Raw genomic sequence first — 16,198 nt, 5'->3', positions numbered from 1 at the left:
AGATGTGCTGAGGCTGGAGTAGCCACCATTTTGCATGTCTAGTGTGTTCCTCCCTCCATTGCTAATAGAGACGATTCCAGTTATTTTCTGGCATCATTACGGCTAGTAAGTATATTCTCAGAATACTATCTCGGAAGAAATGTATGAAAACGTCTTTGCGTGTGAGTAATGGCCTGTGGTTTGTTCATGTCTGCGTTGACAACTCTCGCCGTGGCGCTGCATAGGAAGTCGCAGCCCTCAGTGCACCGGGGTTGTGGCTGTCAGCAGCTAAGTTAGCTAGCAGGGTTAGTCGAGTCTAATAGCTGGAGCTGCCTACCTGCGGGGCTAGGGATGTGGAGCTCAATGCACACTCAATTGGTGTGGCTGTCCAATACGTCAGAATAATTTTTGACAGTTCGCAATGCCAACTTTATGTTTTAACCTATTTCTAACCAACAAGCCAGCTAATAAGCTAGCTAGTTTCCTCTCCCCTTTGAGTTGAGCTTGTGTTTGAATTAGAGAGCTGGTCAGCTAACGAGCTAACACCACAGACGACTCGCTAGCTTGATCATTTAAACGCTTCAAGAAGGCCTGAACTGCATCATGTCCGGATCAATCGGCGATCAGATTCAGGTGTCACGAGCCTTAATGGCTGTTCTGTGTCGACTGCCGTGAGTGTAGCTTATAGCTTCATTTAACGAAATGATGTCAGCCAAGGTGAAGCTAGTGCTGCGTGTCAACCTGACGTGTTGCCCTTTTCCTGAAAATACTAGCGTTAGCTTGCTGTTAGCACCCTCTTGCTGTGTGTAATGTTGGTGAGCTGAGTAACGTTACACATTTGATAAATTGTACATTTTTCAACAAAAATGTCAACGTGACAATTACATATCCAGAAAGCGAGCGATAGCTAGTTTAACGTTGCGTCCTTTTTCTCTATTTTCACTTGACAACTAATTGTGTTAAGAGGGTAACAATAAGATACACGTCGTTTAACAAAGCTTATGTCATCTGAGGAAGACCAGTTTACTTAAAAACTATGTGTGGGTGAACATTACAGAAGTCAGCTGTAAGTTATGTAGGAAGTGGTCAGTTTAGTGTGACGTAGGGTTTGGGTGACTCCTGAGTATTTATTCGCATCCCTGTTTGAAAGAATGAACACGTGCCATTCCCACATATTGGTTAGTATTACCCTGGATACATGCGTCTCATAATAACTCATATACAAGAAATATCCAGGATTCAACTAAACAGGTTTTTGATTATTAATTATGTGTATACAACATTCGGCTTTTAAACAAGATGGCTATGACTTTAAAAGTGAACCTTGAACTCTGCAAACACAGTGATATGGTGACTATCTTTGTGGCACAATACTTACTTGAGCAAGTTAATTAGGTAGAGGTTTATTTACAGTAGGGTGTGGGTTAATTCAGACAAGGCATTGCTGTTGTGCCTCTCATACACTGAATTGAATTCACTCTTTTTGTCTCAAAAAGACTGAAATATCTCAACAACAGATTTAGTTTAAATTATTTGATTTAAAAAAAAAAGGACCTGTATAGCGCTTTTCTAGTCTTCCGAGCACTCAAAGCGCTTTAACATTAGATGACATCACTCACCCATTCACACACTGATGGGAGGAGCCACCATGCAAGGTGCCACAACCATTAATACTCCGTAGGCGCAGCTACTCGAGCAATTTAGGATTAAGTGTCTTGCTCAAGGACACATCGACATGGGCTTGCAGCGCCAGGGATCGAACCACCAATCCTCTGATTGAAAGACAATCTTGCTCACCACTAAGCCACAGTCGCCCTACAGTAGGGTGTGGGTTAATCAAACTATTTAGACAAGGCATTGCTGTTGTGTCTCTCATACACTGCATTTAATTCACACTTTTTTTTGTCTGTAGGTTCTCAAAAAGACTGAAATATCTCAACAACAGATTTAGTTTAAATTATATATGTTTGCCATTATCTTTTATACTTTACTAGATTATCCATTTCATACTACTATAGTGACTGCCACAACTGTCTTCATGACACATTTGACTTGCACAGCATTTTATTGTTAATCTCCTAGATTTATGATGCTTGTTGCTTTGCAAGATTTCCCTGCAGACTAGTTTGTAACATAACATCCAAATAAGTATTCTTATTTTTTGCTGAGGTTAAAAATTAGCACACCTATATCTGCCATGTCTAATCCTTATTTGGAGTAGAGATGTGAGAGAGATGGTGCCTCAGGTAAAAGAACTGAATTCTTGTTTACTTTGCAAACTGCTTGTTATTCAATTGAATTCCATGAAGCTGCATTTAGTTTTTGGTTTAAGATCTTTTAAACTGCAAAGCCTCTACTGGTTCATCTAATAAATCACACGACAGACCAAATTGGTCATATTAAGCTTAGTAATGGATCTAGGCTGTCTCTATTTTAAATGTGGTAGTAGACCTTGGTAGGAGGAGGAAAGCGCGGTGCCTGTAAACGGTGTTTTATTCTCAAGCACATCAAACAGCAGTCTAGCAGACTTTGAAACACTGGTAATCATATTTGGACTATCAAATACATGTCTTCTCCTCTACAAAGGTGCATAACCCAATCTTTTACTATACATCTTGGTGTACGTAGGTTATACATGTAAAACTTACTCCATAATGATTTATTTGTATTTTTACTCTTGCATGTTTGTTTTCCCTCATTGTGCATGGATGTGAATAACTATTATTCATTTCCCTGCACAGCTGATCACATATTAATGGTGATATGAGAAATTAGAATGATCTACTTTGAAAGTTATTCATTGATAACATCTCGGTGCATATCTGAGCACAAAGACAGAGAGAATAAAGAGACAACGTGTAGGTTACAACATCTTGTCTTATTGTGAAGAGATATATTACATCTCTGCTTTCACTTTCACAAGTCCTCTTGTTATTCGATTGTCTAATCTCTAAAACCAAGCAAAACTGTTTCATCTCTTAATGCTTCTACTACAATGTCTCAGACTTGAGGTTGACTGTGCCCTGTGAGATGAGGGAGGTGTGGCATCCTTGTTGCTTGTTGTCAGGCTCTGCAAGCTAATCTGGGCATGATCTCCAACTCTCATGAGAGCAAAAGCTTGTTATGAACATGCACAGTACATGAATGACTGTAAAGGAAAGTTGTGTTCATGACTACATGAGTCTTAGTCAAAGTCAGTCTCAGTCAAAGTTTTAAAGAAATGTAAATGCATTAGGGTTACCGTACTGATTTACCCTGCTTAAAATGAGTTGCCTGCAAAGCTATTGTTTTGTCAGGGTGTTTAGTTTTTACGTCAACCTTTTGGCGCAGGGCGTGGACCGGCGCCTTTTGTCATTGTCACACTTGGTCCAGATATCCCCAGCTACACTGAGCCGTTTTGTCCGACAAAAAAAATCAGTATGACCTCAAATTACTTGTCTGTCTGATCACTACCTTTTATCTTTAATATGGCTATACAGCTGAACAGTTGCCTTTTTGTCTTTATAGTGAAGTTGCGTAAAGTTGACCTTGGTGAGTAAACCCAAGACTGTTGAATATGTCCACTGCCCTCCATCCTGGGGTTTTTCTAATCTACCTACAATGTGCTCAATCCCTCCTTTTTTAAGTATTGACTTTTAAACTAAATACATTGTTCCACTTCATAGAAATAGTACCAGCATCGCACTAATGGTAACTATGTATGACAATCTGATGCGTTTTCTGATTGTTGAAGAATGTGCAGTTGTACTGCAAGAACGAGGAACTGGAAGTATTATGAGCTCGTAGCAGGGGCTGGAGTTACCTCCTTTAATGTGTAAACATTTGATTATAAGCACGTTGAGGGAAAGGGAGTCATGATTTATAGAGTCCACATGGGGTCCCTTCAGCTCAGGTAATGTAAATGGTGTTAAGATGGACTGTTCATTTCTGGCCTTATTAAAGTGCCTGACCACCCTTCCCATCTGTCTTTGATCACAGTGAATTCATATATTCTCAACAAACCTCCAATTTATGCAACATAAGATGCTCTCATTCCCTCCATGTCTCTAGCCTTATGTCCCTCAGTTGATTGGCATAGTTTCAAATCATTTTATTGAATCTATGCAGTGAAAGTTAACAAGACATGTCACTTTTCCCATTCAGATAGAAATATTCCAACCCCAACAATACACAGATCTAATAAGAGTCAGGAGCAGCCATTTATTTCCACTAAGATACATTTAAAGTTGACATTATTATTCAGTCTGCTTAATCTATAGCTGCTCTGGCAGTATTCTGAGTACTTGTCATGTGGAAGCTGGAGTTGCTTACAGAACAGGTTTATGTATGACAGATTCACAGAGTTACAAAACAAGGCTGTATTTGATGTTATGCTTCCATTTAAATCAGAGAGAAGTCATCAAACTAATGGATACATTGTCAGTTTGATTAGCATTGACGTTTTGAAAAACTGCATGTCAACATTAACAGAAAGGACAGCACTACAGAGGTTGTACAGCAAATTCAATTGGAAAAAAAGGAGTGTAGCTTGAATTGAAGCTACTTTTTAGAGAGAATAAAACATCTCGTCTTGCTCCTTTTTAAAGACTTTAAATTCCTAAAATTCTGTGAGAAACTAGTTTCTGAAATATTACTCAAAGAATACAATAGATCATGGCAGAACAGCTTTTGTTCATACGATCACCTATGTTGCAGGTTTTAAGGAGGAAGTAAGCATTTATTATCTTTATTCTCACAACTAAGCATGTAGTCATACATATTTAAACTTCTTCCTGTGGCCTAATGCATGTGTACTCTCAGAAGCTTCTCCACTAGGGAATGGAGCTTCACCGTCACTCTTCTTCCTGCTGCACCCTTAATACCATTTAAAAATGGCAGCTCTAAAAGGAATATTCATCTATTTGATTATTCATCATATCTTTTGCCAATGGTGTTTTAAGAGTTGAGTTGTTGCCCTAGGAATGCTCCGAATCTTTTCTTTGGAGAGGTTTTACCTGATTAGTTTAAGTAGTTAGAAACCGGTTATTGGGAGACATTTGTGGGGACAGAAGAAAGCAGAGGATGTGTTTACATGCAATGCCTAACTTATCACAATTTATGAAGTGCAGCTGGTCAGCAATCAAATTTCTTTGATACCCACTGGCATATTTTTTTTAACCAAGGCGTAGACATATTTTAGGTGTAGAAGTGATAAAAAGCTGCAGTGCGACATATTTTATTCATCCTCAAATTATCATCATTAGAAGTTCAGCTTTTTTGTTTTCTTCTGTTATAGTCTAGTCTTGTACCAACCCTGAGGCGACCAATCTGTTTCATTTCTAAATGTTTTCTAGAGAATGCCAGCTCCGATCAGACTGCGGGAGCTGATCCGGACTATCCGGACAGCACGGACCCAGGCAGAGGAGCGAGAGATGATCCAGAAAGAGTGCGCTGCTATACGCTCTTCCTTTAGAGAGGAAGACAATACATATCGTTGCAGAAATGTGGCAAAGCTACTTTATATGCACATGTTGGGCTACCCGGCACACTTTGGACAGGTATGTTTGCTGATGGTGGGGGGGATTACTGATTAATAGAGAAAGCTTTTGGGATTTCCAGTGACATTATTGTTACAAAGCTTACATCCCAGGTGACTTGTTTTTCAGCTTGAGTGCCTGAAGCTGATTGCATCTCAGAAGTTCACCGACAAACGAATAGGTTATTTGGGAGCTATGCTGCTTTTGGACGAGAGGCAGGACGTCCACCTACTAATGACAAATTGCATTAAAAAGTAAGTGGAGACAAGAACTTCCGTGAATATATTAATGTTTTGCTTTTGAGAGGATTTCTTTTTTTTAAAAATCCACAGTAATTAGAATAATGAGGTGTTGGCAATTTGTATCCCCAAAATCTACCTTACCTGCTACTGGAACATCATCCATAAATGTTGTTGGATCTTTATTTTGTGTGTCCATGACTCATTCAGCTCTCTTCTCCAACACAGTGACTTGAATCACAGCACACAATACGTCCAGGGCCTGGCCTTGTGCACTTTGGGTTGTATGGGTTCCTCAGAAATGTGTCGTGACCTTGCTGGTGAGGTAGAGAAGCTGCTCAAAACATCCAATTCCTACTTGAGGAAAAAAGTAAGCCTGATAGTTCACATTTATATGAATGCTTTTTTCAAATCTGTGGTTGACAATTTATGAATGGAAATGTTGACATGCCGGCTGACAAGTCACATTCGCAAGTGAAGTATTGTGTTAATTGTTGGACTGGTTCCTCATTGTAACATTATTGTTACAGTGTTATGTCTCAATATTTGTTGACAGGCAGCGTTGTGTGCAGTTCATGTCATCAGGAAGGTTCCAGAACTAATGGAAATGTTCCTTCCAGCTACAAAAAACCTGCTGAGCGAGAAAAACCATGGTAAGTGTAAACGGTTTGTCAGGATGCTGCAGGCTCGCGGGGGCGTGTCCAGCTACTCAGTGCTTTGCTTAGTAAGAGCTGGTCCTTTTTGTGGTGTCCTTTGCAGAAGACAGTGGAATTAATAAGTCTGTCGTAAACAGGATACAGTATGTCGCAGGGAAATATTTTTTTGTAACTCTGCCGAAATTACTTGATCTTCTTTGACGTTGTATGGCACTGCAGCAGTGATTGCTTCAGTTAAAACAATTTGAAAATTCATGTGTTTTCTTTGCTTTTTTGTAGATCATTGTTCAGACCATGTATGCTTATTCACTTTTAAATAAACAGCAACCCTAATCAATGATATGAATATATTCTTTTACATGTAAAAATAACAGTTACAAAATTTATTACTAAGAAAATGTCCAAAAGCAATTCCAATTTAATGATGTTAGAATTTGACATATATTTATGACTGTTGTGTAGCTCAGAGCTCACCGTCAAATCTTTCCACTGCAGTCATTTAGATGATTAGTTTTTAACCTTGTAACATTCAGATCAAGTCACAAAGAAATGATTAGGCTGTGTGATATCCTTAGAGATTTATGATGCTGTCACCTGATGTTCCCTGCTATTAACCATGTCTGCTAGTAGCACATCATATTTTTTTCATCTGACTTGGGTGACAAGTGTAAAGCCTGCATATTGGTATATGTTTTTGTAATGCGTGTAAATCACATTTTAGAAGAAGCATTGCAGATTCCTATTTTCGGTCATTTGGCACACGCAGTACTAAGAAGTTGTAAAAGCTGAATGCTTATATGTTTGTGTTATTTTGTCATTGTCACTTTGTGCGGCAATAACGGAGCACGTTTGTTAATTTCATTGGGACCACCTCTGGCAAATAGACATACTGCATTGACCAATCAAATGCATACAAGTACACTGCTCTGAATATCATAAGCATTCAAACTCATCTATGATTCAAACTGGCCCTCATTAATTGATTTTTAGTGTATCATTTGTATCTATAATAGTTGCACCCACTAACATAGTCCCTTCTGCTTTTAGATCTGAATGCCCACCAACAAATGTGTAATGTAGACAAACTCGTGTCACTTTACTCTTTACTATTTCCCCAGGTGTTCTCCATACATCGGTTGTCCTCCTCACTGAGATGTGTGAACGAAGTCCTGACATGCTGGCCCACTTCAGAAAGGTACAAACACGGTCTCTTACTGAAAGTACCTTAACATAGTTACTTACGCATTTCTCTTAAGCTCACGTCACATTTCATTCTCCTTTTGCGAATACTTTTCCTTTTGGTATAGCTAAGCTTAGGCAAAGATGTTTTGGGGCTGGGATTGCGCAACAGGTTTGCTCTACATTCAAAGTATGTCTCAATCTTTTATCTCCTTCCACTGTCCTTTCCTCTTGTATTTCAACTGCTGCTATACCTCTTCTTCTCTAGGTGTAAAACTGTGCCACAAGCACCACCCCTCATGCTCATGATATTTTAAGCTTTCTGAAAGTGAATGATTTCCAGTTTCCCCTCCCTAACATCTACCTCATATTTTTTCTGTCATTTGTCTTTGTTACAATTCCTGCATTGTTAGAATGAGAAGGTAAGAGTACATTCTGATCTCATAGCTGGTGCATGCTGTAAATAGTAATCACTCCTCACACTCACCTCAGACGTAATGTTGAGTAATGTCATGTTATGTTTTAATTTACATTTTTAATTTGCTTAACTTGTACAGTGATCATAACAATGTCAGTGTTTTTAAAAATGATAAAATAATCTTATGGTCCATTTGTCAGACACATTTCTTGCTATTGTTGTGAGTGTAATCTTTGCCTAATGTGCAACTCATTTGATCACGCTTTTAATTAAAAGCAGTTGGTGGGTGTGTTCACATGGTCGCCACAGGTGTTGTCACGGAGAACAGATGATTTCCACTGTGTCTCTGTCACTATTAGAGGGCAGCTTGTCATGTTACTTAGTCTTAGTACCACACCTTGGCATTTTGAGTTGCTTGTTTGTCATCATACCCACAGCAGACGAGAATATTTATTATTTATCCTGTAAAGTGAGCTGGTCTAAAACATGTTCAGTGTGGGTTAACAGAGGGACAGAAAAAAGGGAAAGAAACTAGGCCTTCTAACAACTCCAAACCTACAAGTCAGTCTTCGTGTTTTTGAGGCTAAACGCACCCGAGACTTACCTCTCTTCTGCATGCAAAGAGATGAAATTATGCTTAATCTTTCAATTTAAGGCAGGATAAGACAGCGAGCTGTTTTCTCTGTGTTTCTTTAAGGTTCAATTTTGATAAGCTGTTTCACAAGCCTTTGAGAGATTTCAATGACATAGATGAGAAAATGGATTATTGTGGCCCGATGTTTCCTATCTTAATTTAAATCAATTTTTTTCTTGTTGTTGAATTGAATGCTGGCTTTTATTATACATATGTGTATTAAGTGTCTTTTAGAGGTTACGGAAGTGTTTATGCAGATGTTCTTTTTCCCTCAAAGCCAGATCCTACCCAATATACTTGTACAAGTTACGGTTTTGATTTCACACCTTAAAAAATGTGACTATTCAATCACCTCTCAACCATATTACTCTACCTCAATAATAAAAAAAAAAATCACAACTCTTTTTTTGCTTTTGGTATGAGTTTGGCTGGCTGCCGCCGTCAATGACAAATTACTAACTTGAACAGTTAATGGAGAACATTGCATAAATGTAGGAACAGTAGAACATTTGAAAGATCTACTCAAAATACTGTGACACGTCTCCTTTTCTGTTCTGTTGTTGGTCTTTTTGTAGCTGGTCCCCCAGTTGGTGAGAATCCTGAAGAACCTAATCATGTCTGGATACTCTCCTGAACATGATGTGTCCGGCATTAGCGACCCATTCCTGCAGGTAGATCTCCTTCTTTCTTGATCTAAGTTGTGCCCTACTACAATGCCAACATACAAGCAGCAAGCAAGGAGTGGGACAAGATGAACCAGAATATTTTGTACTGTGGGAGTCAATAAGGTGCATCACACATGCCAAGGGATGTGACTGGACCGTTCCTTTCTTTCTTTAGGTGCGGATATTGAGACTACTGCGCATTTTAGGCAAGAGTGATGATGACTCCAGTGAAGCAATGAATGACATTCTTGCACAGGTTAGAAATACACACAATCAGTGTTTTCCGCCCAAAGCTTTTCAGACTGAGTGTTATTTATTTATGTATTTGTACTTGCAGGTTGCAACAAACACAGAGACGAGTAAAAATGTGGGCAATGCAATTCTCTACGAGACTGTACTGACTATAATGGACATCAAGTCTGAAAGTGGACTCAGGGTGAGTTAATTTCATATAAAGTTAATCTTAGCATAAGCATTTTTCTTTGTCGCTAAATGTCTTTTATCTTACAGGTTTTGGCCATTAACATACTCGGTCGCTTCCTTCTAAACAACGACAAAAATATAAGGTAACTAATTTGTTTAAAGTACTTTTTGTTTCACGCATTGAGTCATCTAAATTGCTTTTATTCATGTATTATATCTTTTAATTAAATTCATCTTTCCAGATACGTGGCATTGACATCTCTACTAAAGACTGTACAGACAGACCACAATGCAGTGCAGAGGCATCGGAGCACCATTGTGGATTGTTTAAAAGACCTGGATGTGTCCATCAAGAGGTGAGTCACAAGTGCATACATTACCTAAAGGGATAGGTCGGGAGTTTTAAAACAATCCCATATCTACAAGATTACATTTCTTACTAGGTAGCCATGTTGTAGGGGTGGGAATCGTCAGAAGTCCCCCGATACGATCACGATACTTAGGTCCCGATACGATACTATCACGATAGAGCAATATTACCATGATATTGCGATATATTGGGTATTGCGATACCTTGAGATTTATTACCTTTTTCCATCTGCAAATTGTCCCCAAAGCAAAACATACTTCATCTTATAAGATAACACTTGCAGTCTGTTCATCTCACTTCAATCATTTTTATTGCAGAAAATGTGACAAACTGACAACTCTCTCATAAATGTTGCACCTGACAAACTGAACTGTTGGTATGACAGTCTACATAGCAGGATGCACCGGAGAGAGGGCGGTGCTTATCTCTGCGGTTTATCCCCAGGCAAAAAGTTTTTATTTCTGCCATCCACCATGAAAATAACCACTATCTCTGCTTTATGCCTTTTGTGGAAATCCCAAAGACGTCAGAGCATCAAACGCTGTCGTGTCTGAATTCATAATATGATCCGTAGGAATTTCACCGACTTCTACAGGAACTGCATCGGGATGAAGGTTGTTACGGATTAACAGGTGGCCGTGTTAAAGGGTGACTTTGGACCGAAAGTCTCCAGTTAACACGGCCACCTTTCAATCTGTAACACCAGCCACTTCAAGCGCTACGAGAGCACCTGTAGCTAGTTTGATTTATGCTTTTTTCAACATCTTTGACCAGCGCCGTGTCGCGGATGTCATCCTGTGCGCAGTGCAACAACTGTGCGAGTAGCAGCGCTACGAGTGACAGGAAGTCCAGACGTTTGATTTACACGTAGACAGCGCATTTCTCATTTCTTTCTCCGATGCCTCCAATAATTGATTACATAAAAGATCGATACTTGGCTTCCGTGTATCGATACAATATTGCCACGCAAACTATCGTGATACTATGCTGTTTTTTCCCACCCCTACCATGTTGTTTCTGACCTATTGTCTACTTTTCATTGTTTCAGACGTGCAATGGAACTGAGCTTTGCCCTGGTGAATGGCAACAACATTAGAGGCATGATGAAAGAGCTGCTGTACTTCCTGGACTCCTGTGACCCAGAATTCAAAGCAGACTGTGCATCAGGAGTCTTTCTAGCTGCGGAGAAGTACGGCACTGATTGACAGATTTCACTGCACATCACACCTGTGCTCAGCTATTTTGTAATAATTATATACACATCCTGTGTAACCTAATCGTATTTGTGTTTTTTTTTTTGGCCCTTTGAGGTCCAGGTTTCTAGAACCTGACAGAAGTACTCATCTGCATTAATTAGATACATGTAGACTAAATATCAGTTATGCCTGTAGAAGTAATGCATATCACGCTAAACCTTTGTTAGTGGTACTACAGAGGATGGTGAACACTGAAATGCTGAATGATGATAAAATGAGTGATCCATCGTCTGACAGACCATGTTGATACCATTTATTTTCTGACGGCATTGGTTCCCTGCCTGTGTAGAGTTTACATAACTTGGCATGTTTAGGATCTTTCTTAAGTGCTGCGCTTGGACTAATTATTGTATCATGTTACAGGTATGCCCCTTCGAAACGATGGCACATAGACACCATTATGAGAGTCCTGACAACAGTATGTATATTTCAAAAACACTTGTGCCTCCAATTTCTTTGATAGTTTTAAAGTGATTCATAGTGTGCATTATCAAAATAATCAGTGTTACGTGGAGAACTTCTTATTATCGGGGTTCACTGGAAGAAATACTTGAAATATGTTTATTTGTCATTGACAACTCTGCTCGTCCTTACAGGCAGGAAGCTATGTGCGAGATGATTCTGTTCCCAATCTCATCCAGCTCATCACCAACAGTGTGGAGATGCATGCCTATACAGTCCAGAGACTTTACAAAGCACTGCTTGATGACATCTCACAGGTCAGAGCAGTTCCCATCCAGATTTAAGACTTTGCTTTTTTTGAAGCACTGTTATAAGAGCCTAAGAATGCACTAAAGTAGACTTTTTTTTTTTCTGTGTTCTCTAGCAACCGCTAGTGCAGGTGGCGTCCTGGTGCACAGGAGAGTACGGGGACCTGCTAGTATCTGGGCAGTGTGAGGAGGAGGAGCCCATCCAGGTACACCTGGAAGAATCCCAGTTAATCGCCACATGCACAAATTGAAGACCACAGTATACACAAACCTCAAACCAGAGTAAAACATCAGATGTTTTGCTTCTTTTTATTTAAGGTGACTGAGGATGAAGTTCTGGACGTGCTTGAAGGCCTCCTGGTGTCCAACCTGTCTACGCCTGTGACTCGGGGTTATTCCCTTACTGCCATCATGAAGCTGTCTACTCGCTTCAGCAGTGTAAAGTGAGTCATGTTTGTTTTTTTTACGTTTATCCTTTACGTTGAAGCTTTACAATCATGATACATTTAACAATGCATTCCTCTTTTCTAACATGTAAAAATATAAATTGCGTTTCAGCCGAATCAAGAAAGTGGTTTCGATATATGGCAGCAGCATCGATGTAGAGCTTCAGCAGAGAGCGGTGGAGTACAACGCGCTGTTCAAGAAATACGACCACATGAGGTGAAACTGCTTTGCCCTCGACTAGACACTCATTGTGCCCGTTTGTAGAAAGGTGGTTGAGTTTTGTGCATCTTTTGTCTCTCTTCTTATTGCTTTCTTGATCCCTGACATTAGGCCAGCTCTCCTGGAGCGAATGCCCATTATGGAGAAAACTTCTGCTAATGGCCCCACAGAGATTGTGCAGACAAATGGGGAGACGGAGCCCTCTCTTGTGGAATCAAAACATCCACCACCTGTCACTCAGCCAGGCAACCAGGTGAGAGCTTTTTCTGCTACTTTATTGTGAACAAATTTAAGACATTGAGAAGAAATATTAATTTGAGTCGCTAGTTAAAACAATTAACAGAATACATTCTTGCTGTCAAAAAAAGATTTAAAATAATTTAACCGATAAATATAAATTTTTGCCAACTACTTTTTTCGATTAGTTAATTTTATCGACGGGTCCCTCAAACACAAAAGCACCATTTTCAATTTTGTGTTCACCACAGATGTGCTCATAAGTTTATTTTAAATAAGTAATTAAGCATGCAAAAAAGCATTGATAACGACTAATCACAGACCGAAATGAACAATGAGTTGACGAAACAACTAAGAGGATGCAGCCCAGATGAATGTTTTTTTGTAGTGTAATCCTGTGTGGTCCTTGTTCCCCAGGCTAATGATTTGTTAGACCTGCTAGGAGGTAATGATGTGGTTCCAGTAATCCAGACCGCAGTGCTCACCAAGCCTGCCTCAGCTGGAGGAGAGCTGCTTGATCTGCTGGGAGACCTCTCGCTAAGCGGTAGGATGCTGAGGACCTGAACTAAACTTTTGTTAGCCACCAGTGTGAATGTAATGCCCAACATGTGCCTGCTACTGTTCAGTAGAAAGGTATCGCTGACATTGTCTGTCTGGCTTTGGAATAAAAAAGTAAACGGAAGTCTTTTTTTGTGTTGCTGCTGCTTCTTTCCAGGCGTCCCGCCTAGTGTACCCACTTCCCAACCGTCTTTCCTCCTGGATGGCCTCTCCTCACAGCCCTTGTTTAATGACATTGCAGCTGCAGGTGAGAGTCTGTTGCTCCTTTGACCATTCACCTTTAAATATGCATTAATTTGTGGTATTGTCATATATGAAAGTACTCTTTTTTTTTTGGGATTGCCATGACTCATCCAATGAAACATTCTGAATTTATATCTCTAAATCTTTTGATGATTTGTTTCTCTGAAATCTCTATCTAGCTATTCCTTCTATGACTGCATACAACAAGAATGGACTGAAAATAGACTTCACATTTGAGAGAGCTAATCCCAATCCAAACATCGCCGTCATCACCATCCATGCTTCCAACTCAACAGAGGCAGACATGACAGACTTTGTTTTTCAGGCTGCAGTACCAAAGGTAAGCAGGCACAATCTGACAATTATATTAAACTGACTGATTTTAATGCATCATGATTACAGATTTAAAAAGTTATGATTTTGCATGTATACCCGGGGCCATACTGAGTCTGTTTTTGGCCGGACAGATAAGCTATAGAGGTGTTTATCAAGGAGCTCTGGCGGCCACGATTATTCCGCGTTGCCTATTTTACAATCATATTAACTGTTTGGCAAATAAAAAAAGTGCAATTTGAGTTATTTGACCTGAAGTTCCATCAATTGCAGTTAGTGTATGATCAATGTAAGCATTCATATTTTATGCTGCAGTAATGACCCCATTCCTCACAGGGTATTTTCAAATGTTCTTATAACGTTGTGTCTCCTATCTGTTTGTCAGACATTCCAGCTGCAGCTCCTCTCCCCGAGCAGTAATGTTGTCCCAGCACTTAACCAGGGAACCGTCACACAGGTCATCAGAGTCCTCAACCCACAGAAGGTGAGTTTGTCCTTCACAAATTGTGTTAGACTTATTATTTTTAAACTTTTGAAGCACACTAAGCAAACATTTAAGACCTGTACAGTCTCAAATATATGCAAGAATTTCTTTTTTCATAAACATCATCCTCACAACATTTCAGCAACAGCTTCGAATGAGGATCAAGCTGACGTACACCCTCAAAGGCTCACCTGTGCAAGACCTGGCTGAGGTTAATAACTTCCCTCCTCAGTCCTGGCAGTGATGAGCTGCATCTGTTGCTCTGAAAAGCCCCCACAAAGGGAACTATGAAAACGATTTTCCTTTCACCTCCCTCCGATCTTCCTATGGATCCCTCTGTGACGTCACTGCAGCCCGCTGCCCTCGATTTGCATGGGAAGCAGCAGAGCATCTAACACAGGAGAAAAATACAGATGATACGAAGAGCCTATTGACTATTGACATCACCAGAATAATTGGGAAAACATATCAATCAAAGAACTTTCTTTTTTCTTTCTCAATTGGTTTCCATCGTGTCTTTTGTGTAGTAGTACTATTTTCCACATTAAACCCTTTGCTCTGCACCATTACAACACACAAAAGCACATGCACACCATTTACTGTGGCACACTTCACATCTCGAGTTACTGTAGAGTTGTCCATTGAGTACTGCAGTAACCATAGTTTTATTTTCATTTATAATTAAGCTAAAATGCAGTTGAAACACTTTGCTCCATTGCTTCTTGGCTTTGCGTTCAGATTCTTTTATATGAATCGTCAGTCCAATGATGGCGCAGAAAAAGCTTTGTAATGGTCTATTTAGTGTGACTGTAAACTTCTTTTTTTTTTGCTTCCACTCATTCTGGGTGATATCTTTTGTCAGATAGTTGTATTCATTTTGAATTACATACATTTTCTTAACGTATGTTTGAGCATTTTATAGGATCACAATCGAACCCTGATTCAAGCTTGCGGGAATTTCTGGTTGTAGGCCTCTATTAAATTCAACGGTTAATTGCTTAGCATAGTTTGAGGAGGGGCATTCATAAGGATGAATAAAATCCAGGCCTGACATTTATATCAAGAGGAGCTGATTGCATTTGTGTTGGAGATCTGCATTTAAACTTTTCCCGCAGCTGTGTCATCACAGTCTAGCTTGCAATTTAGATACATCTCTGATTTGTTTAACTTGGTTGAACTTTGTCACAATGCACATACATGTAAATGAAGCTTGTTATGAATGTAGTTACATGCACTGAATGCTTCTCCCCCCCCCCCCCCCCCACCTCTCCCCCTTCAAGTCTTCTTTCTCATGGCTGTCTCTTTGATGGGGACACTCATCTTATTGGCACTATGTTTGTGAAAGTTTGTTTTATTTCTGCAGTAATTTGACTTAATTATTTATGCCTGATATCAAAGTGATGTGCCTTTCTGACTTGGCTGGATAAAAGCCTCTGAACTATTGAGTTCTGTATGAGCTTCGTTTGTAAGTCTGCTTGTGTGCTGATCCTTTTTTTTAAATCTCTGGAAAATGGTCTTAATGGATCTAACGCTGTAAATCACTTAATTTAATGACTTTATCTTGTTCACTTATATATCTCTTCAGTTAATAATCATTCATCCACTAATACTGGCCTACCTGGATGTCCACGT

The 16,198-nt window shown here is 39.6% G+C and overlaps 1 protein-coding gene across 2 annotated transcripts; it reads left to right on the top strand.

Moving 5' to 3' along the window:
- ap1g1 (adaptor related protein complex 1 subunit gamma 1) lies at positions 1 to 15,623 on the top strand. 2 transcript variants are annotated; one of them, XM_068572500.1, is made up of 23 exons: positions 1 to 105; positions 5,313 to 5,516; positions 5,625 to 5,749; positions 5,963 to 6,104; positions 6,291 to 6,387; positions 7,509 to 7,585; positions 9,197 to 9,292; positions 9,462 to 9,542; positions 9,624 to 9,722; positions 9,797 to 9,852; positions 9,952 to 10,065; positions 11,128 to 11,268; positions 11,699 to 11,753; positions 11,932 to 12,054; positions 12,162 to 12,251; positions 12,364 to 12,488; positions 12,604 to 12,708; positions 12,823 to 12,964; positions 13,366 to 13,492; positions 13,664 to 13,753; positions 13,929 to 14,089; positions 14,468 to 14,566; positions 14,715 to 15,623. In XM_068572500.1, exons 2-23 carry the CDS (start codon positions 5,316 to 5,318, stop codon positions 14,808 to 14,810), a joined length of 2,442 nt encoding a protein of 813 aa, XP_068428601.1. In that variant the 5' UTR covers positions 1 to 105; positions 5,313 to 5,315; the 3' UTR covers positions 14,811 to 15,623. The 2 variants fall into 2 exon arrangements, with proteins under 2 accessions (XP_068428601.1, XP_068428514.1); XM_068572413.1 differs by having other exon boundaries at positions 2 to 105; positions 14,709 to 15,623.
- Positions 15,624 to 16,198: the final 575 nt, after the last annotated feature.

This window comes from Clinocottus analis, unplaced genomic scaffold, assembly GCF_023055335.1.
Source record: "Clinocottus analis isolate CAN_PGR_092001 unplaced genomic scaffold, fCliAna1.0.p SCAF_1, whole genome shotgun sequence".
Lineage (NCBI taxonomy): Eukaryota > Metazoa > Chordata > Actinopteri > Perciformes > Cottidae > Clinocottus > Clinocottus analis.
Note: the sequence above shows the minus strand (reverse complement) of the source record. Positions and strands in the feature narration are given on the sequence as shown.

What these genes read in the sequence shown, in the direction of transcription:
- ap1g1 (XM_068572413.1), top strand. Translation starts at nt 5,316, where the DNA reads ATGCCAGCTCCGATCAGACTGCGGGAGCTGATCCGGACTATCCGGACA. An exon ending in GTCTTTCTAGCTGCGGAGAA is followed by an intron (nt 11,269 to 11,698) that starts GTACGGCACTGA and finishes ATCATGTTACAG; the next exon opens with GTATGCCCCTTCGAAACGAT. An exon ending in TGCTTGATGACATCTCACAG is followed by an intron (nt 12,055 to 12,161) that starts GTCAGAGCAGTT and finishes TGTGTTCTCTAG; the next exon opens with CAACCGCTAGTGCAGGTGGC.